This window comes from Emys orbicularis, chromosome 5, assembly GCF_028017835.1.
Source record: "Emys orbicularis isolate rEmyOrb1 chromosome 5, rEmyOrb1.hap1, whole genome shotgun sequence".
In the NCBI taxonomy this organism is placed as follows: domain Eukaryota; kingdom Metazoa; phylum Chordata; order Testudines; family Emydidae; genus Emys; species Emys orbicularis.
In genome coordinates, this window is record NC_088687.1 from 129,933,801 (window position 1) to 129,957,476 (window position 23,676).

The following is a 23,676-nucleotide window of genomic DNA, read 5'->3' on the forward strand; positions in this document are numbered from 1 at the left end:
TTCTTTCCAGTAACCCCCTCTTTTTTTGCCTATGACTGCAGACTCTACCTCTAATGGTCCCAATATGTGCTAAATAATCTTTTCCACCTTGCATTTAGGTGTGATGCTGGGAGTATCTTTCCCAGACCTGAAGAAGAGCTCTGTGGCTCAAAAGCTTGTCTCTCTCACCATTTGGTACAGCTGTGCTGCTGCAGCGCTGTTCGTGTAGACATGTCCACAGTCTCAATACAAGAGGCACCCTCTGTGAGCAGGCAGTTTGACCACTGCAGGAGGCCCCTGGGCTAAAGCAAAGACCTGAAGAAGGGTTTACAAAGAACTTGGGCAAATAAGAACCTCTTATTTTTCTCCAACTCAACCTCTCCTTAATCTGCTTCCTTAACTCTACCTCTGTGATGAATCCAGATGGGAGAGGACACCTGCAGGTCTTTTTTTCCCCAGACTCCAGTGTCTGGGGGAGTTTTGCAAAGATAGCAAAAACGAGGAGTCCTTGTGGCACCTTAGAGACTAACAAACGTATTTAGCCATAAGCTTTCGTGGGCTAGAACCCTCTTCATCAGATGCATGGAGTGGAAAATACAGGAGCAAGTATAAATACATGAAAAGATGTGAATTGCCTTACCAAGTGTGAGGTTAGTCTAACAAGACAATTTAATTGACAGCAGGATACCAAGGGAGGAAAAATAACTTTTTGAAGTGGTAATGAGTGGCCCATTTCAGACAGTTGACAAGAAGGTGTGAGTAATAGTAAGGGGAAATTAGTATTGGGGAAATTAGGTTTAGGTTTTGTAATGACCCAACCACTCCCAGTCTTTATTCAGGCCTAATCTGATGGTGTCCAGTTTGCAAATTAATTCCAGTTCTGCAGTTTCTCCTGTCAGAAAGGTGAGAGTCCCTTTCGCCTATTCCCTATCTCTCTTAACTTCTCTGGATGCCTGACTCTATATCAGGATGCAGTTTGTGAATTCCATGTTTACGCATCTTTTAGAAGCGGTTAGACCAGTCCTGGGCAAACAGTTCCTGCGGAGCTAAGGCAGACTCCCTGCCTGCCCTGGCTCTGCACGGCTCCTGGAAGCGGCCGGATTTTCCCCTCTGGCTCCTACGCGGAGGCATGGCCACGGGAGCTGCGGGGGCGGTGCCTGCGGCCGGGGCAGTGCATAGAGCTGCCCGGCCAGGCTCCGCCTAGGAGCCAGAAGGAAATGCCAGCCGCTTCCAAGAGCCGCCTGAGAGAAGCGCTTCCAGGAGCCCACATCCCCAACCCCCTCCTGCACCCAAACCCTGAGCCCCCTCCCACACCTAAACTTCCTCCCAGAGCCCGCACGCCCTCCCGCACCCCTGCCCCAGCCCTGAGCCCCCTCCCACACACACTCATTCCCAGAGCCTGCACCCCCTCCTGCACTCTGAACCCCTTGGCCCCAGCCCAGAGCCGCCTCCTGCACCCCAAACCCCTCATCCCCAGCCCCATACCAGAGCCCACACCCCCAACTGGAGCCCACACCCCTACCCCCTGCTCCAGCCCGGAACAGCACCCTGAATCCCTCACTTTTTTGGTACCAACCCAGGTTGCCGACCCCTGATCTATGCATTAAAATTTACTCCACTGATTTTTGGTATAGAAAAATGCATGATTGGGGAAGAGAGAGAGAGAGAGATCTATATCTATCTATCTATATATCTCTGTAGAGTCAGGAAGTCCATCTGCCTACTCTTTGGCAGGTGAATACTACTTATTTAAATTTGCAGTTCAGGGGAATTTTACTGAAAGTAGTTAACCTATTTGGTTCAAATTAGTTCAGTCTTCTCTTGCCTTTGTACTATTTCCTCCTCCCCCCAAATTTTCAGCTAGAATCCCATTAGGATCACTTCTACAGAACCATGCATCACTTTGTTCTGTGAGCCAGTAGCCTCTATTCTGCTACAGAAAATAAAACTATCTAGAGACCACCATATCTGCTTGGTAAATCGGGAAATTCTGAACAACTGAATATTAACATTCCCTTAGTCTGCACCACAACATGAAAGACCTCAATAAAAGATTTCAGAGTATTTCTGCTGAGCAACAGTTTGCTTTGATTATAATTAAATTCTGGTTCACTTAAGAATGCACTGGTCTTATGTTTCAGTGAGAAGTCAGTTTGTTCAAAACTCTTAAAATTATAAACAGCAGTAGATCTACTTCAAAAGAATCAGATGTGACAGACACTCTTTGCATTAGTGTTTTCACTTTTCTCTAACGAGAGATTGTCTACATGGGAAACCTGGCCCCATTTTGTCAAAATTTAGCTTCCACGCAATTCAGTCTTAACTTTTAACATATAAAGTTTGGCCAGACAAAAGCCAATAAAAAGGACTGTGCAATGCTTCCTGAGGGCACTCAGGACTGAGTCTCTGTGTTACTCACCTGACTCACCTGACTCACTGAGTGAGAGACTTGACGGTGCTAAACTGAACGTCAGCTCCCTGTCATACCAATCTGTTAGCCACCCAAACAATCTGCTCAGAAGCTCTGCCGGCCTTTACTGGGGCTTGCAGGTAAACTTTAGGTGCACCCAATCCCTGAGCCTCCTTGAAGAGCATCCCCCTGTACTATCCAGCCCATCATAGGACACTCACAAGTTCACTATCTCCAAAAGGGACAGTGTACACACCAACCTGTTTGGTGCAGCTGAGGATTCACATTTAATATTACAGCACTGAGATGAATTTATAATAAAACCAATAAGAAGTGTATTAATAAAGAACAGATTTAAGTGATACTGAGAAAGAATAGTGGAAAGAGAATTGGTTACAAATAAAACAAAAATATAACATGCTAAGACTAAACATAAGAAAACAGTTACCTACTGTAACTTTTGTTCTTTGAGATGTGACGCAAATACGTATTCACTTCGGTGTGTGCGCACCCAGCTCATTGGAGCCGGAGAAATTTGCCTAGCAGGACCCTTAGAGGGGCAGTGCTCGTGCCTCGTGGCTGTAGCCCCTCCCCCAGTTCCTTTACACTGAATGCCTGGAAATGAGACTCCAATGCAGAGAGGACGGAGGATGGGTCATGGAATACAGGCCTACATCACATCTCAAAGAACCACCATTATAGTAAGTAACCATTTCTTCAGCCATGTATTCCACTTAGGTGATTAACAAGCAGTACCTCCCCGCACCAAGGAGGCAGGTCTTGGAATCCGCTCTGGAAGATGCTGTTATGGTGTAATGGTTTGTGAACGTATGTATTGACGACCACATAAGCAGCCCTGCAAATGTCCAATACGGAAATTGGAATGATAAATGCTATGGACATTGCTTGTGCTCGCATAGAATGAGCTTGCACACACTGACAGGGCCTAGCCGAGGCAATTTCATATGCAGTCTTGATGCAGGATGTTACCCATTTGGAGATTGTCTGTGAAGAGATCGCCTGACCCTTCATGTAGTCTGCATGTGACACAACCAAACACGGCAATGCATGAAACGGTTTAGTCCTGTCCAGATAAAAGGCTAGACATCCTCTGACTTCTAAGGTATGGAGAAGCTGATCCTCCAGAGAAGAATGCGGCTTAGAAAATGCACAGGTAAATATACCACCTGGTTCAAACGAAACAGAGACCACTTTAGACAAAAAAATTTGGGTGGGTCACAGAGTCACCTTGTCTTGGAGAATTGTGTATAAGGAGGCTCTCCCATCAGAACCTGCACTCTAACACTCTCCTTGCAGATGTTATCAGTACCAGGAAAGCAGTTTTCTAACAAAAGAGGAAAGGGACAAGATGCTAGAATCTTGAACAGAGGACGCATCAGAGCCAGTAGGGCTGTATTTAGGTCCCACAGGGGAACGGCTCGCGGATCAAAGGATGTAGATGAAGAAGTACTTGTTACCATAGCATAGGGGAGACTGATCTTCTCTGAAGATGGGGAATGAAATGCCAATAGTGCTGCAATTAACTAAGTGCAAGCCCTAACAACTGAAGATGTAGCAGGTACTCCAAGATGTCCTGGATAGAAGCCAGCATTGGTTGGATTCTGAAGGCTAATGACAACACTGAAAACCACTTCCATTTCACTGAATAGACGATTCTGGTACAGGACTTTCTAATGTTGAGCAGGACTTGTTGGACAGCTGCCGAACACTGCTCTTCCTCCTCATTCAACCATACAGCAGCCACGCTGTAAGATGCAGGGAGCTGAGCCTAGGATGCAAGGTGCGGCCGTGATTCTGAGTGAGTAGGTTGGAATGGAGTGGAAGCAGTATGGGAACCTGAACAGACAGCGCAAGAAGGTTGGAAAACCCCAACACTGTCTCAGCCATCAGAATGAACTTGGCCTGATCTGCCTTGATCTTCAGAATGACCTGAGGAATGACTGGGACCGGAGGAAAGGCATACAGGAAAGCGGACTGCCAGCTGAGATAGAAAGCATCAGACAAGGAGCCTGCATTGAGGCCCCATTGAGAACAGAACACACAACATTTCTTGTTGGTCACTGTAATGGGGATGCCCCAAGAAGTGAAGATGACCCAGGAGGACACTTGTCTTCAGGGACCATTTGTGACTTAGGGAAAATAACTGCTGAGATGGTCTGCAAGATGATTCTGAACCTCAGGCAAGTGAATGGCTATTGGAGCAATGTTTTCCTCAATGCAGAACTACCACACTCTGATCTCCTCAAAACAGAGCAACCTGGTATGTGCTTTCCCTTGTTTGTTCACATAATACATTGCAGTGGTATTGTTGGTAAGTACGTGAACCACTGAGTCACTGATATGGTGCTGAAAAGCATGACATGCATCGTAGATGGCCTGAAGCTCCAGCAAGTCGATATGGTGTGAGTCCTCCCACTCCGAGTGCAGTCCCAGTACTTTCAGCAACTCAAGGCATGACCCCCAACCCATCTGTGAGGCATCAGTAACAACTGCCTTGGTTGGCGAGGGCTGGACAAAAGGGAAAGTATTGGCAAATGTTCTCTGGATGCATCCACCACTGCGAGGAGTCCAGGACCAGGGGAGGGAGATGAACAAGTTTGTCTAGAGCAGGCCTGCACAACATGCGGCCCGCGTGGGCTCACTGTGCGGCCCGCGGGGGTTGAGTAGATGGGCTCACTGTGCAGCCCGCGGGGGGGTGAGTAGGCAAGTGGCGGGTGAGGGAGGGGGACTGAGTAGGCGAGCGAGCGGGCGGGCAGTGGTGGGGAATGAGTAGGCGAGCCGGGCAGGTGGGGGGCTGAGGAGGCGAGTGGGCAGGCAGTGGCGGGGGGGGGGGGGGCAGGTGAGCCGGAGGGATGGGGGGCTGAGGAGGCGAGCGAGCGGGCAGTGGTGGGGGGTAAGTAGGCGAGCCGCGGGGGGAGGGGGGCTGAGGAGACGAGCGGGCGGGCAGTGGTGGGGGGTGGGCAGGTGAGCCGGAGGGGTGGGGGGCTGAGGAGGCGAGCGAGCGGGCAGTGGTGGGGGGTGGGCAGGTGAGCCGGGGGGGTGGGGGGCTGAGGAGGCGAGCGAGTGGGCGGGGGGGGGTAAGTAGGCGAGCGAGCGGGCAGTGGGGGGGGGCTGAGGAAGCGAGCGGGCGGGCAGTGGCGGGGGGGCAGGTGAGCTGGAGGGGTGGGGGGCTGAGGAGGCGAACGAGCGGGCAGTGGTGCGGGGTGAGTAGGCGAGCCGGGGGAGGGGGGCTGAGGAGGCGAGCAGCGAATCGGTGGCTGACCTGTTCTACTGATCTGGTCTCGCTCCCATCCCCTCTCCCAGGGCCGGCTCCAGGCACCAGCAAAACAAGCAGGTGCTTGGGGTGGCACATTTCTAGGGGCGGCATTCTGGCGCTGGCCATCATAGGTGCCGACTCCGGGGCATGGGGAAAAAGTGCCCCCGCCGCCTCAGCTCGCCTCCGCCTGCTCCCCTGAGCGCACCGCTCCGCTTCTCCCCCCTCCCTCCCAGGCTTGCCGCACGTGAAACAGCTGTTTCGCACAGCAAGGCTGGGAGGAAGGAGAAGCCGAGCGGCGGGGCGCTCGGGGGAGGTGAGCTGGAGCGAGGAGTGGTTCCTCTACCCCCGTTACTTCCTGCGCCCCCCCCACCCTAGCTCACTTCCGCTCCTCCTGCTCCCCCGGGCGTGCCGCCGCTCCGCTTCTCCCCCCTCCCTCCAAGGCTTGCCACGCGCGAAACCGCTATTTCGCGCAGCAAGGCTGGGAGGGAGGGAAGGAGGGAGAAGCCGAGCAGCGGGCGCCTGGGGGAGTTGGCGGTGGTGGAGCGGAGGTGAGCTGGAGCGGGGAGCGGTTCCTCTACCCCCCCCGTTACTTCCTGCGCCCCCCCCAGCTCACCTCCGCTCCACCTGCTCCCCTGAACGTGCCACTGCTCCGCTTCTCCGCCCTCCCTCGCCTGAGAGGGAGGGGGAAGAAGCGGAGCGGCAGCGCGCCTGGGGGAGCAGGTGGAGTGGAGGTGAGCTAGGGCAGGAGGTCACGGGGGACCCACAGGAAGCAATGGGGGGGAGAAATGTGGCACGCCAGGGGAGGAGGCCGTGCTGGGGATTTGGGGAAGGGATTCAGAAGAGGTGGAGTTGGGGCGGGGGTGGGGGCATGAAAAAAAGGGGAGGCGGCCAAAATTTTTTTTGCTTTGGGCAGCAAAAATCCTAGAGCCAGCCCTGCCCTCTCCAAGGGTTGCAGCTGTCTGGAGGTGCCTGCCTTCCACGCCTTCCTCATTCACACCTCATTCATTCAACAGGGCAATTGATTACAAAGTGGGGGGAAGATCTTATTCTACTTCTAGCAAAAAGACATTTTTCTTTCACCTTAATTATACTACCTTAGGGGCCTGCTATAACATATTACCGAGGTTCAATACTGCTGTTTCGGTGGGGCGACGCTGGGGAAGGAGGGTTTGTTTCCGTGGGGCGGGCGGCACTGGGGGGGGTGTTGTGTTTTGGGGGGGCTGGGTGGCGCTGGAGGGGTTGGCGGCGCTCGGGGGGGTTTCGGCCCTCAGCTGTTTTCTTTGGAGTAATATGGCCCTCGCCGCTTTACGAGTTGTGCAGGCCTGGTCTAGAGAATTACAAGGAGGACAATAGACCCATCCTGAGCCACATCTAAGGTGGGCAAAGGCGCAGCCTTGAAAATTGGACTACCTGCATGCAAGTGGACATGTGGCCCAAGAGCCTCAGATGCCTGAACAGTCGTGGAATGCTGAGACTGCAGACAGAGGCAAAAGTGGTGAATTATCTAAAAACAGTCATCGGCAGAAACGCTCTCAACATTGTGGAATCTAACAAAGCCCCAAGGAGCTCAATTTTTTGAGTAGGAGCCAAGGTTGACTTTGCGGTATTTGGGATAAGACCCAGATGGTCGAGCAAGTGCAGCGTGGTGCTGACGTGAGCAAGAACTTCCTTTCTGGATCTGCCCCTCAAAAGTACCAGTCATCTAGATATGGGAAAATATGAATTCCCTCTTTTCCTAGATACACCATAACAATGACCATGCATTTGATAAAAACCTAGAGGGCAGAGGAGAGGCCGAATGGAAGCACTGCATATTGAAAGTGGCGTTCTGCCATGATGAAACGAAGGAACTTTCATGTGGCAATTTTGCCAAGCCACAGAAAGTAAGCATCCTGAAGGTCCAAAGCAGCAAACCAGTCATTCTGAGACGATGTGGGGAGGATAGTAAATAGAGTCACCATTCAGAACCTCATGTTCCTGATATATTTGTAGAGTCCGCTAAGGTTAAGAATGGGTCATAGAGTCATAGTCATAGACTTTAAGGTCAGAAGAGACTGTTACCATCATCTAGTCTGACCTCCTGCACAACACAGACCACAATCTCATCCACCCACTCCCACAACAAACCCCTAACCAATCTGCCCTGGAGGAAAATTCCTTCCCGACCCCAAATATGGCGATCAGCTAAACCCAGAGCACGTGGGAAAGACTCACCAGCCAGACACCCAGAAAAGAATTCTCTGTAGTAACTCAGATCCCATCCCATCTAACATCCCATCACAGGCCATTGGGCATATTTACCGCTAATAGTCAAAGATCAATTAATTGCCAAAATTAGGCTATCCCATCATACCATCACCTCCATAAACTTATCAAGCTTAGTCTTGAAGCCAGATGTGTCGTTTGCCCCCACTGCTCCCCTTGGAAGGCTGTTCCAGAACTTCACTCCTCTGATGGTTAGAAACCTTCATCTAATTTCAAGTCTAAATGTCCTGATGGCCAGTTTATATCCATTTGCTCGTGTCCACGTTGGTACGGAGCTTAAATAATTCCTCTCCCTCCCTGGTATTTATCCCTCTGATATATTTATAGAGAGCAATCATATCTCCCCTCAGCCTTCGTTTGGTTAGGCTAAACAAGCCAAGCTCTTTGAATCTCCTTTCATAAGACAGGTTTTCCATTCCTCGGATCATCCTAGTAGCCCTTCTCTGTACCTGTTCCAGTTTGAATTCATCCTTCTTAAACATGGGAGACCAGAACTGCACACAGTATTCCAGATGAAGTCTCACAAGTGCCTTGTATAACGGTACTAACACCTCCTTATCTCTACTGGAAATACCTCGCCTGATGCATCCCAAGACCGCATTAGCTTTTTTCACGGCCATATCACATTGGCAGCTCATAGTCATCCTGTGATCGACCAATACTCAAAGGTCCTTCTCCTCCTCTGTTACTTCCAAGTGATGCGTCCCCAGCTTATAACAAAAATTCTTGTTATTAATCCCTAAATGCATGACCTTGTACTTTTCACTATTAAATTTCATCCTATTACTATTCCTCCAGTTTACAAGGTCATCCAGATCTTCCTGTATGATATCCCAGTCCTTCTCTATATTGGCAGTACCTCCCAGCTTTGTGTCATCCACACACTTTATTGGCACACTCCCACTTTTTTGCTAAGGTCAGTAATAAAAAGATTAAATAAGATTGGTCCCTAAACAGATCCTTGAGGAACTCCACTTGTAACCTCCCTCCAGCCTGACAGTTCACCTTTCAGTATGACCCATTGTAGTCTCCCCTTTAACCAGTTCCTTATCCACCTTTCAATTTTCATATTGATCCCCATCTTTTCCAATTTAACTAATAATTCCCCGTGTGGAACCGTATGAAACGCCTTACTGAAATCGAGGTAAATTAGATCCACTGTGTTTCGTTTATCTAAAAAAAGCTGTTACCTTCTCAAAGAAGGAGATCAGGTTGGTTTGGCATGATCTACCTTTTGTAAAACCATGTTGTATTTTGTCCCATTTACCATGGACCTCAATGTCCTTAACTACTTTCTCCTTCAAAATTTTTTCTAAGACCTTGCATACTACATATGTCAAACTAAGATGCCTGTAGTTACTCAGATCACTTCCCCTTCCCCCCCCTTCTTAAAAATAGGAACTATGTTAGCAATTCTCCAGTCACATGGTACAACCCCTGAATTTACAGATTCATTAAAAATTCTTGCTAATGGGCTTGCAATTTCATGTGCCAGTTCCTTTAATATTCTTGGATGAAGATTATCTGGGCCCCCCGATTTAGTCCCATTAAGCTGTTAGAGTTTGGCTTCTACCTCGGATATGGTAATATTTACCTCCATATCTTCATTCCCATTTGTCATCCTGTCATTAGCCCCAAGCTTCTCATTAGCCTCATTAAAGACGGAGGCAAAATATTTGTTTAGATATTGGGCCATGCCTAGATTATCCTTAACCTCCACTCCATCCTCAGTGTTTAGCGGTCTCACTTCTTTCTTTGTTTTCTTCTTATTTATATGGCTATAGAACCTTTTACTATTGGTTTTAATTCCCTTTGCAAGGTCCAACCCTACATGGTTTTTGGCCTTTCTCACTTTATTCCTACATGTTCTGACCTCAATAAGGTAGCTTTTCTTGCTGATCCCCCCCATCTTCCACTCCTTGTAGGCTTTCTGCTTTTTCTTAATCACCTCTCATCCAGCTTGGTCTACAACTCCTGCCTATGAATTTTTTCCCCTTTCTTGGGATGCAGGCTTCTGATAGTTTCTCCAACTTTGACTTGAAGTAATTCCAGGCCTCCTCTGCCTTTAGATCCACAAGTTCTTCAGTCCAATCCACTTCCCTAACTAATTTCCTTAATTCTTTAAAGTTAGCCCTTTTGAAATAAAAAACCCTAGTCACAGATCTATTTTTGTTTATCCTTCCATTTAGTTTGAACTGAATTAGCTCATGATCGCTTGAACCAAGGTTGTCCCCTACAACTATGAGGTTTTCTTCTAAGAGGTCTTCACTACTAACCAAATCTAAAATGGCATCCCCTCTTGTTGGTTCAGCAACTACTTGGTGAAGGAATCCATCAGCTATTGCATCCGGGAAAATCTGAGCCCTATTATGATTACTACTAGCACTTGTCCTCCAGTCTACATCTGGGAAGTTAAAGTCTCCCATGATCACACAATTCCCATTAGTATTTACTTCATTGAAAACATTGAAGAGGGTTACCCCTCCCTTGGATTTGGGTACCAAGAAGTATCAGGAGTAGAAGCTGTGACCCTGGTGTTCCGGTGGAATCTCCACCACTGCTCTCAAAGCAGAAAACGGACCTGCTTGAGGAGCAATATCTCATCAGAGGGGCAGGGAGGGAAGATGGGGAGGAGATGTGGAGAGGAACTAGATGGCATAACTGGACTTGATGGTGCTTAGGACCCAGACGTTGATGGTGATTGAGCCCAAGCATTGTGAAAGCAGGCCAGCCTGTCCCAGGGGGGAGGGAAGAAGAGAAGATGAGGAGGGAGGAGCAATGACTAGAACAGTGCTCTGGACCAAGGAGTCAAAACGGGTGCTTGGAAAACACTGAGGCAGGAAGTGTGGAATGGTCGAACCCCAAGCCCATCTACTTCCTCTCTCTGGGATGGTGCTTCCGGTGAAGGTTCTGAGCCACTTGAGTCTGTTTCTTAAATGATCTGCAGACTGCACAATGCTCCTTGATGTTGGCCTCGCCAAGACAGAGCAAGCACTGTGAGTGGGGACTGCTGTTGGGGATCACTCCCCCACATGAAGGACAATGCTTAAACCCCGGTGAGGGCACCACCGAGGGGGAAAGATTACTACAACTGACACTACTCTAACACTAAGGTTACTAACAACTATACACAAAAGAGAAAAACTAACTTAGTTGAGAGGTTGAGAACACACAGAGCTCCCACTCCAGTTATGGGTGGTGAGAAGAAACTGAGCGAGGGTCAGGGTGCACTCTCTCATGTAGTCAGGGAAGAGCAACAGAAGTGGAGGGGAGAGTGGGGCTAAAGCCAGAGGAGGGGCTATAGCCATGATGTGCGAGCACCGCCCCTCTATGGGTACTACTAGGCAAATTTCTCTGGCTCTGAACTGCTGGGCACGCACAACCATAAATGGAGTATGTGGCTGCAACTACTTGATGAAGAACTTGAGCAGTCTACACTCCTTTGTCTAAAATGGTTTCTCATCCTCAAAGACTTTTTATTAATTAATGGAGATATCCCATCTCCTAGAACTGGAAGGGACCTTGAAAGGTCATCGAGTCCAGCCCCCTGCCTTCTCTAGCAGGACCAAGTACTGATTTTGCCCCAGATCCCTAAGTGGCCCCCTCAAGGATTGAACTCACAACCCTGGGTTTAGCAGGCCAATGCTCAAACCACTGAGCTATCCCTCCCCCCTTTCTGCAAAGCTTGCTGATTTTCAGTCAAAGCGTGATCCAGATTTCTCCATGAATCATCCCCATCTGCCAAGGGTGTTCCTCAGTGAAGTAGGTAACAAAAAGTCCTTTTGCTTTTACTTATATTTTCTCCAAACTCATTGTTTTGATCCTAGACACAAGACAACTCGCACTGTGGTTTTAGTCTCCAGTGTCTTCCCACGCTGATCTCACATCCCTCTGTCAACCAGGCTTTTCCTGTTGACTTACATGAAAATGCAGCTCCCATTGTGTTTTGGATTTTTCAAAGCTTGATTTACATCAGAGATCTAGACAGACAGGTAAATCAACATTCCTTTGTCTAGGACAAACTTGTTGATCAACCCTGCCTTGTTATAGGATTTAAAACATATTTTTAGTACATGCATACAACTTCTTAATTATCATCCATACACACATCACAGAACATTTACAATAACCAGTGAAATATACGCTATCATTTGACACCTCATACAACCTTCTTTACAGGCAAATACTACAACAGCAATATGTTAGGTCTGATAGGAGTTGCTGTTGAAGGCAATGAATCCTTTGCCAGTTGGCATTGAGCGGGTCTTAGGGTCATCGACTTTTTTGTTCATTCTACTCAAACTACTAAGTTTTTCTTCAATAGTTAAATGATTCAGACATTAGGTAATTAAAAGTGTTTAGAACTGAAGGCAGCAGTCAGGTGCTGATGAACTCAAATATTTTAATCCAAAAATAGTTTTCACATTTGCTAATAGTTATCTATGCAGCAGATGGAAGTGGAAAGTCATGAGGCATCACAAAAAAGTATTCTGCTTACTCCTGCAATGCATTAGAGAACAGTCCCACTCTAGCCATCCTCACTTCAAAACCAATGTTATGCTTTTTCAATTTAATTAATGCTCAACAGGAGCTGCTACAGAAGGGAAGTAATCTCCTTAACCTCTTTACTGCTGTGTAGATACATCTCGTACATACAGAGGCATGATGATGCAGCAGAAGACTTACAGCTCCTGTTCCAATGGAGGAAAACCTCCTTTCTGTCAGCAGAGGACCAACAGGATTGCAGATCATGCAGTTGCAGCTACATGATACATGAACAATAGTACTTTATTTTTGAGGCTTCTTCTTATTACATGGCCCTTCTTAACCAAGGACAATGACCTCATGAGCGAAGAGATGCCTGTGAACATTAGATAAGATTCTTCTACTCATTTTTCACTTCCTTATTTCTCCACCTCCCCCCCTTCATTTTCATATTTACTGAAGACATTGCAGGCCAAACAAGATCAGATTGGTTGAAACAGCCATGGAACTAAGAAATAGGTTGGAGTCAGAAGCAAACAAACAATTACATTAATGCTGTAGCTTTTGGTATGGCTAGCAACTAAGTTCCCCCTTTTTGAACTGTGTCGTTTAAAAATATTCCATCCCCTCCAAAATAAAACAAAACCAGAAAACCACACCTGCTGCTAAAACTACCACCACCACCACCACCTTCTTCCTCAGAAATACGTTTTTAAACAGTAACAGTCACGGTCCTTCTAGTGTCAGAAGTGCCAAGATAGCTTAGAGTACTGAGCCAGGGCACTTCTGAGTCCCAATGGCACTTACCCCCACAGCTCAGCAAGACAAAAATAAGTCAGTTTCTAAGGAGAAAGACTCCAAATTCTCATAGCAACCAGCTTCTTCCTAAAATATTAATTTCATTTTCCTCTGAGTTGCAGTTGCTGGTGGAGCACAAAAGCCTTCCAGGATCCAGTATAACTCAGCACCTTGCATACATAAGCCATGCAGAGGAACATGAAGCGTATAAACCCTGAAATGTTGTTGGGCAACATGATTCAGCAACTTTATGGAAACTTGTAAGTAGGAGGAAGGCAACACATAAAATAAAGTGAAAGATGACCAGAGAACATAAATAAAATGCACAAAATTGCTGCTTTGGAGCAAAACCATAAATTGGGGGAAGGAAGACACTCTGACTACAAAACCTTGAGACAACTATTAAATGAATTATTCCAAAGTATTTTATAATCCAAAGTGCCCCAAAAGATGTTTAATAGTAGTATAGTACAATAGAACTCTAGATAGCGTATGTTATTGTGATCAGCCTGATCACCTCACAAATCGTGAAAGTATGGCTGGACAGATGGAAAGCTCCACTAACTGCTTAATCAGCAGTCTGACATTCTTTAATAAAAATGTAACAGCACATTTGAGGACATTCGGCGGGGGGGAGGGAAGAGGGGAAGGGAGCCTTGGTCTAGGAATTAATTTAATTTTATAACTTCAACACTATGACTCCAATTCTAATTTCTATTTAACACACAAACATGCAAACCTATACTGAGAGAACAGACTCTAGAGAATTGGTTTAGAGACTAATTTAACTGAAATATTGAGAATTCAGGCATACTCTAGTACACAAAATAGCTAGCATATCAACTGCTGTGTTTCCACTAATCTCTCTTTAATACAAACTGACACTCAGATACCATAATGATTAGCACAATATAAGAATCTATATAGAACAGAAGTTGGTACCAACCTCAATACCACTCTGCCTGGCTAGTTTTACAGCTGTATTGTAGTAGCCACAGCGCAAGAGATGTTCCACCATCATGCGATCCATACGTTTTTTCTTCCACATGTTTGCAGCAGCTGGCTGGTCACTGCTATGTTCTTTAAGGTGCTCAATCCTGCGTTTACAAAGTTTTGCGCTCTCATCTTCAGCCTGGATCGATTCAACTGCCTAAATTTAAGAAAGAATTATCCAATTAAAAATTAAACCAATTTCAGCTGCAGTGAATAGTGACTTTTAAAGCAATATATAACCTTTACTGTATAATATGTAGAATGTGTACGAATCCAACAAACAAGATTACACATTGCCCAGAACAAAACAAACAAAAAATCCATATAGTAGCCTATGAGTTACAAAAGGTTATTTTACTAAGATAATTTTTTACCAGTTCAGTTGTATTTTTCTACTTATGTACAGGAAATTTCAAAGTCTGGCCCAGCCTCATTGAGACTTTTAGGTGCTACTGCTGTATAAATCTTTCTAAATTGTTGACCTGAATTTATAGGGCTAATTTATTACGGCTTGCCAATGATCTGACCAGAAGGTACTTAGATTCTGGTCCCAAATTCAGGCTACAAAATCAGAGAACATGGGGAGTTCAATGTCTTGTATGGACTCTTGGGATGTGTGGCAAGGACACTCACGCTGAGAACAAAACCAAATTTTCAAGATCTTTATTAAAATAAATGAGAGAGTAATCAAAGCTATAAACCACAGAGCCCCAAAGAAGTAATACAGTTATATAGTCCCTGGTGGGAACATCCCGTTTCTAAAAGGCTACTTAAACTAGCATACTCATACACCCTTCCTTGGAAACCTGATAGTGGGAGACAGAGGATGAGCCTCGTCTCTGGCATGCTTAATGAGTTCAATAGTCCAGGCTCCTCAATCTCAAGCTGGTAGAGATCAGGTTCGAGTGTTGAGTAGTTGAGCTATATTGCAGAAGCTGAGCGGATAGCTTAACAGAAGATAACAAAGAAGGAGCGACCCCTCCGCATGGTGGTTTGCCCTCTTATATAGTCCTGGCACTGTCCTGAATATTCATATTAATACCCAACCCTCCATGCCCAAATCTTATTTCCCCACCCACATAAATCTTCAGGTACACTTACTCTATAGGCTAGCATATTCTGACATGTTAATATCATATTCATACATATTAATATTGATTATCTCATCCTCGAAACCGTTACCTTTGGCCTACATCATTACTTCCACGTTCTGCGGTCTACCTTGTGGTTACTGGTATGTTCCAGAATTTTGCTAAACACATTCAGTTCCCCAAAGTCAAAAGGGATAACCGGTAGGCCAGCGGTTCTCAAACTGTGGGTCAGGATCCCAAAGTGGGTCATGACCCCATTTTAATGGGGTTGCCAGGGCTGGCTTAGACTTACAGGGGCTCGGGGCCAAAGCCCAAGCCCGAGGGAGTCAGCCCGGGGTGGAGGGGCTCAGGTTACAGGTCCCCTGGCTGGGGCTGAAGCCTTTGGACTTCAGCTTGATCCCTTCCCTGCCTGGGGCAGTGGGACTCGGGCTTTGGCTCCCCCACCCAGAGTAGTGGCACTTTGGTGGGCTCAGGCTTCAGTCTCCCCTCCTGGTGTTGTGTAGTAATTTTTGTTATCAGAAGGGGGTTGCGGTGCAATGAAGTTTGAGAACCCCTGTGGTAGGCCATTTATCTATGCCAAAGGTTATAAACACTTATGCTACTTTGCTCTAGCTAATCATACAGGTTACAGGCCTGTAGGTTCCTTGCATTACAGCCAAGTATAATGAAGTAATGTGTACTGGAATTATTCAATACAAAACATAAACCAAGAAAATAATATAATCAAACCAATAAAGAAAAACAGATTATATACTATAGCAAGCTAGCCCCATGGGCTACAAAATGGAAGAAACATAAATGTGATCACTTTAGTAGCAGTTGCCACCATGTCTTACTATGCATACCCCCCTCACCCCCGCATCCTCCCCGTAAGTCCCATACAAGTTTGTTGACAATGGATCTCAACAGTTGAAACCCACTGGTCTTGCATCTATAGTCTGCCCTCATTTCCCCCTCCCCATGGAGCTATGCTACTCTTCAGGGGACTACTGCAGAGCAACCTGTACAGCCTCTCCATTTTTGCTTTCTTTTGTTGTCTTACAGCAGTGGAGCTATGTATTGGGATTTGCACTAATGGACTTAGAGAGGATTTGGCCCTCACAGCATCTTTCAATCAAGGATCTCAAATCAGTTTACAGTCAAGTCTCAGCATCTTTGTTAAATCACTAGGAATTATCTTTATTCTACAACACTTGTTAAGATTTTCTGCAGATTGTGTCCTGCCTCCAGTGCTCCTGACAACATGGGTTTACTGCTGGAACCTTTACTTACTAGTTTTACCTTAAGCAAGCCAGGATGACAAGTTTTTCCCAGCCACTCTTACAGAATGCCTAGCTCAGAGAGTCAGCACAATGAAAGCCTCTTTCCACAACAATACTATTTTTACCACATAATCACACTCTTTTCTCCCACCACCCTATCACAATTAGAAAGCTGATTAATCATGCTGCACGTTTCACTTCGCAATTAATTACAGCCACATTTGCAACTTGAGGCTAGGTACTTGTGACTGCTGCACATTACACCAGTAGCCAATTCAGATTCCACAAAATAAGTCAATGTGCACAACCCACTGAAAGCAGTCAACAGCAGTTTTATTTACTATGATGTGTTATAATTAAATATCTCATTACTAAGAATGGGAAAGCAGCAGATGCACTGGTTTAAACTCTCCAGTCTCTCTCTCCTAAAGGCCCCAGTTAAAGAGAGGAGTTTCATGCTCTCAAATGGAAATCCACTAGAATTCACAGACTATTCATGGGAAGGTCAGTTTTGGGACGCCTGGTCTTGGGCCCCAATTGCAGGGCATTAACAGAGCCACTAAGAAAACTTCCCTAGTTCTTGTCCACACTAAGCCTGGCTCTAGTTCGACCTGTTATATCAATCCAAACTTTAAAAATCCTCATTACTCCTTAAGAGAAAATGGTTCACTGTAACAGAGGTAACTCCAACTCACTAGTGTGTTTCATTTTTACTACAGAATTTTTCAGTGTAGGGGCCAAGACAATTTAAAAAAAACCAACAAAAAACTCAGACAGACTCTTGGTAAATAAGTTGTGAGCATTTCCTATTCAGCAAAGGAGATTGTTTGTCATTAAAAAAAAAAAAAAAATTTGGCTTGACATTAAATTTCTGAAGAGGAAATGGATCTGAAAAAACAAGATTACCTATACGACTCACCTGAAAAGATGTATGCATCTCCTTGGTTGAATTTACTTTGGAACCAGAGCTGCTGCCACTTTGACCCCCTTGTCAGGACAGTTAGGAGAGGACACAGATACTTTCCTGGGTGCCTCTGCTGCAATTTTGTTGAAGAGATGAGTTTAGGGAGTCACTGATGGGAAGCGTGGTCAGCTGGTTAAAGGGGTAGGCAGGGGAGAAATGCAGGACTGGGGCTTCCCCAACAGAACCAGTGACATGAACACCAGAGATGTCCCCATAGAGACATCGAAAACGTGGACTGTTGAGAGCTAATGAAGTCGGGCTAGAGGGTCCCTTACCACCGTCTCAGTAGTTTACTGGGTCCTTGCCTGAACATGTTCTTTGTCCATGGCCTTGCACCGAAAAACCAAAAGTGACCATTGTTGGAAATGCAAGTAGCAACAAGTGACAGGCTACTGCTTGCCTTGACCTTCACCATGAGTAAAATGCAGGGAAAGGAAAAGCTGGAAGGTACCATTTGTCAATTCTCTGCTAGTACTCCCTAGCTCTTGTGATGGGTTGGATCACAGAAACCCCCTTGGGGCTGCCAACTGATGTGCCAAGACTACTTCTGCCCCTGCTTTCCCTGCCAGCCTGGGACTCCAGCACCCTGTCTTGTTGAGCCAGACACTCCAGTCTGCTCCAACACAGACCCAGGGTCTGAACCACGTGCCCCAAAGTTGCAGACTTAACAGAAAGCAGCTTACAGAAGTGTTCCTGTCTTTAACACTCAGATGCCCAACTCCCAATGGGGTCTAAACCCCAAATAAATCTGTTTTACCCTGTATAAAGCTTATACAGGGTAAACTCAAATTGTTTGCCCTCTATAACACTGATAGAGTGATATGCACAGCTGTTTACCCTCCCCGCCCCCCCAGGTATCAATGCATACTCTGAGTTAATTAATAAGTAAAAAGTGATTTTATTAAGTACAGAAAGTAGGATTTAAGTGGTTCCAAGTAATAACAGACAGAACAAAGTTAATTACCAAGCAAAATAAAATAGAACACGCAAGTCTATGTCTAAGAAAACTGAATACAGATAAAAACCTCACCCACTAAGCTTCCTTTTACAGACTAGTCTCCTTCTAGTCTGGGTCCAGCAATCACTCACACCCCTTGTATTTACTGTCCTTTGTTCCAGTTTTTTCAGGTATCCTTGGGGGTGGAGAGGCTCTCTCTTGAGTCAGCTGAAGAAAAAATGGAGGTCTCCCCCAGGGGTTTAAGTAGACTCTCTCTTGTGGGTGGAGATCCCCTCCTCTCTCCTATGCAATGTCCAGCTCCAAGATGGAGTTTTGGAGTCAGGTGGGCAAGTCACATGTCCATGCATGATTCCGTTTTTACAGGCAGCAGCCATTGTTTCCCTGCTACCTTGAACGTCCTAAAGTAGACTTCTTATGTGAATTGGAGCCTCCCAAGATCCATTGTCCCTTAAGTGCTTCTTGACTGGGCACTTAATTTGCACATTCCTTTCTCAAGAAGCTGACCAAATGCTTTACAAAGGCTGCTTAGAAATCAAGCAAGTATACAGCCAATATTCCTAACTTCAAGTACAAAATTGATACATGCATACAAATAGGAGAAATGTATTCAGTAGATCATAACCTTTACATAGATATGCCATGTAACATATAACTGGAATATGTTTTATGCCACATATCATATATACATTCATCAGAATATTCCCATGAAGCCTTATGGGGTACACCCTTACAGCTCTACACGGGTTTCTGCTAACCAGAGCAAAGGAAGTCTAGCTAGCCCTACTCCAAGCTGGTCTGAAGTGTGAGAGAGGGCTTCCCCCCACCACAAAATATAACAGAACACACTATCCAGGAAGCGGTGCAGGTTTTCCTCATATGCTTTGTCTGTCACACTGGGATCAAGCAAGGGATGCAAGAGGACATATCTGGCTGTAGTGCAGGTAGCCAGGAATTAAGTGGATTAGCCCAAAAATCTGCTCAAAAGTTGAACACAGTTCAAACTTAACATCCAGTCACACCAGAAAGTTAACTTTCATGGTTTCAGTTCTGAAGAGTTTTATATCCAAGGATCTGCAGCTCTAAGGTATCTGAAGAGGCAGAACCAAACTGGCAGGCTCTTAAGCAAACAGGATGTATCCTTGAGCTAATGATCAATATCTGAGTTCTGCCTGCAAAATAAATACCGAGCTCTCATCCATAGATGTCAAAGCACATTATGAAGAAATTAACTATTACCCCATTTTACAAACAGATAAACAGAGCCACAGGGAAGGGAAGTGAAAGCTGCAAACCAGCTGTAGATCCATTTTAGGATCTGAGAACCTTTCTTCAATGAAGAAAGAAGAGTTTACCTGTCATGCACACATCCCTCCACCGTGTTCCAAGGCTCAGCCCTTAAAACTGGGGGGAGAGTTCAGGGAGCACATGACGTGGTTCATGTGACTGCAGGTTGCAAGGAGCGCCTGACACAAATAGCAGCTGCAGACCCTTAGCAGTGAGACCACTAGGGAAGGACCCAGGAAGGGGCTCTTGACAGTAGTAAGAAAGTGCAGTGTTCTCCCCCTTCCTAGATGTGTAAAGTGCGAAAAGGCCCTGTTAAGTGTTCTGTATTATTTTGAACCTTTCATGTATTCTCTTGGTTAATAAACCTGCCCTGAGGATGTGCAATGAGACTAGAGCTCTTTGGTGTTATTCAGACTGTCCTGTCCACTGATTTATAGCAGCCTTTAGCCCACCTCAATAAGAGTTGAAGCCAGCAGTGCTATTGTTACTGAAGATCGTCAATGCTTACAGTCTTTGGGCCAGATCCTCAGCTGCCGTAAATTTACATAGCTCTATTAGAGCTGATGGAGTTACACTGGCTTGCACCAGCTGCGAATCTGGCCCTTTGTGTCCAAGTTATGCCACAGTTCATTGGATATTTTTGTTCAGGATAAAATGAGAGACTAAATCCTGTCAGACCTTGAGTCAAGGTCTGAAGTTTGAGGTGGTTTTCATTTCACCATCAGCACAAAGTGACCCTCCTGGTTCTGACAGTTCCCGCTACTGAAATAAGCAAGGCCAGGAAAGAAGATCTTCAGTATCAAGCAGAGGTTTGAGGGCAGATATATACTTAAAACGCTGCTCCGGTGCAGCTGCACCGCTTCAGTGAAGACGCTACTACGCCAATGGGGGAGCGACTCCTGTCAAAGTGTAGTTAATCCACCTCCGCAAGAAGATCAAATTTGAGCTAGTCTTTAGTGAAGGGGCTGCTGCGGATGATACCCTGGCAGCACCCCCTTTTCTTTTATGAGGAAACTGCAGCATCTCTGTTGGTTGCAGCTGTGACAGAATGACCGGAAGAGAAAGGTGATGTCTCAGGAAGGCGCATCCCAAGATACATGTTGCTATTCCTCAGTGAAACTCCAGCCTGGCTACTGTCTATCATATAAAAGAGAATAGTGGTCATGCTGTGATTCTTTGTAGCATGAGATATTGGGCTCTTGTCTAGCCTTGCTACTTATTCAAATTACATTCCAGATTCTTGTGTCTATTTTGTAATTAGATTTTTTGGGAAGAATGTGCTGTAAAGTTATCAGAATAAATTTACAGACAGAAAAGGCCATAGTACACATATCTTTTCCTTGTGCTTTAGTCAAGGATAAAGTGTGTTCTTTTTGCAGCTTCTACTACAGCTTCATCAATAGATACATAGATTCCAAGACCAGAAAGGACCATTGTGATTCATCTAGTCCAGGGGTTCTCAAACTTCATCACACCAGGACCCCCCTTCTGACAAAAAAAGACTACACACCCCCAGGAGAGGAGACGGAAGCCTGAGCCCACCCAAGCTCTGCCACCCCAAGGGATTGGGGGAGGCGGGGTGTGCGGAGGCGGCATAGTCCTTGCTCTTTGACCCTGGGCATTGGGGCTCGGGCTTTGGTCCCAAGCAAGTCTAATAGCAGCCTTGGCGACCCCATGCTACCCTCTTCGGGGTCCTGAGCCACAGTTTGAGAATCGCTGATCTAGTCTGACTTCCTGCGTAACACAGGCCATAGAGCTTCCCCAAACTAATTCCTAGAGCCTGTCAGTTATAAAAATATCCAGTCTTGATTTTAAAATTGCCAGCGCACCATTTGCAAACTGAAAAACAAATGTGCAGCTGGCGCTGATGGTATCCCGCTGGAGCTGCTAAAATGCAGCTTTTGGCCCTGTAGCGGAATCACTTGTGGCCATCTTCCACCTGATGTAGAGAACTGGAACCTTTCCAACCGCCTGGAAGGACAGTATTGTAATCTCACTTTATAAGGGCAAGAGACTGTGCAGTGAACGTTAGATATAAAGAACAATCATTTTGTTGTCCATGCTAGGGAAGTTGTTTGTGTATGTTCTGCTGGCGCATTTAGAGCCCCTGCTACATTGGAAGCGTCACCTCCAACAGTCAGGCTTCACAAAGAACAGGTTCATATTAGATGCCATTTTGGCCCTCTGCTTGTTGTCACAGATACATCGTGAGTTCAAGAAATATGTAGTTGATCTTAAGGCTGCGTTGGATTCAGTTGACCAAGTCATGCTATGGAAGGCCTTAAAGGGCGTAGGTGTCTCAACCACTCTGCTGGACTGGATTAGTGAGTTGCATAATGGAACCACTGCCCGTGTACATCTGGGTAATCGGATGTCAGCACATTTAAAATCAGTATCTGGTGTCAGGCAGGGCTGAGTCTTGGCCCCTGCACTGTTTTGTTGGGCAATGGATTTCATAATGCCACATTCTGTAAGATCAATAGGCATTAAGTTCGGTGATCTCTCGCTCTCAGACCTTGACTACGCGGATGATGTTGTTGTTCTTCTAGTACAGAGCCCGAACAAATTTCACAAGGCACTCCAGCAAATAGAGGAGTTGGCCAAAGTTAATCTCCATGTTTCATAGTCAAAGACAAAGCTTCAAAAGCTAGGATCAGGTCCACCTGCGACTCCAATCTCTTTGAATAAGGAAACAGACAAAGCAGTTTCCAGCTTTTGCTATTTGGGTTCTATACTCACCAGTTCCTTCAACTCTCATACAAAGGTTCTCCATCAGATTGGCATTGCAGTGTCTGCCATGGGTCATTTACGAGAAATAAGGACTCAACATCATCTCAGCACAACCGCTAAGTTCAGGATCTATTCGAGCTGTATCCTCTCCGTACTGCTGTACAGTTGCAAAACATGGACACTACGTTGCTCAGATTAGGCAAAAATGGAGGCTTTCCACAGAAAATACCAATATTATATACTGGGCATTCATAATGCAGACAATTATGGTTGCTCTAGTTACAGACTAATGGGGCTGTTGTCTGCAGCTGGGGTCTTATGCTTTTTGGACATGTCGCCAGAATGCCACAAGACATTCCAGTGAACACCGTTCTCTGGGTGGCTTGTAACATCTGGGATAAAATTCCACCAACCAAGACGTGGAGGTGGCCCAGAGGCAGACCCCCGCCACTATGTGGGTGCATCAAGTCTATTCCGACATTGGACTTTTGGCCCGTGAAGCCCTTGCTGCTGCACAGAAACAGACCAAAATGCGAACGATCGCTACAGCTGACTGTTCGGCTAAGAAAAAGATGAGGAGGAGGAGGAGGAGAAGAAAAGAAGAGTGATGGAGAATCCACCATGACCTTTGGTAAATTGTTCCAACGGTTAATTACGCTCATGGCAAAAAATTTACACCTTATTTTCAGTATGTATTTGTCTAGCTTCAACTTCCAGCCATTTGGTCTTGTTATACCCTTTGTCTGCTAGACTGATTAGCCCATTATCAAATATTTATTCCCCATGTATATAGATACAGACTAATCAAGTCATCCCTCAATATTCTCTATGTTAAGTGAAATATAGTGATAGACTCAGAGCTCAGTCTAAGGTATGTTTTCTAATCTTTTAATCATTTCTCTCAACTCTCTCCAATTTATCAACATTCTTCTAGAAGTGTGGATACCAGAATTTGACACAGTATTCCAGCAGTGATTGCATGAATGCCAAATACAGAGGAACATAGTGGGTCTACTCCTAATCAAGATTCTCCTGTTTATGCATTAAAGGACTGCTTTAACCCTTTGGCTGCAGTGTTATACTGGGAGCTCCTGTTCAGCTGATTAGCCACCAATGTCCCAAAGTTTTTTTCAGACTCACTGCTTCACAGGGTGGAGTCCCCATCCTGGAAATAGGATCT

The 23,676-nt window shown here is 45.9% G+C and overlaps 1 protein-coding gene across 1 annotated transcript in view; it reads right to left on the reverse strand.

Moving 5' to 3' along the window:
- Positions 1–23,676, reverse strand: part of MAEA (macrophage erythroblast attacher, E3 ubiquitin ligase) — a 119,230-nt gene that overhangs the window by 65,435 nt on the left and 30,119 nt on the right. Inside the window, exon 3 of the mRNA XM_065404707.1 lies at positions 14,161–14,364. Coding sequence (XP_065260779.1) covers positions 14,161–14,364 — 204 coding nt within the window. The remainder of the gene's footprint in view (positions 1–14,160; positions 14,365–23,676) is intronic.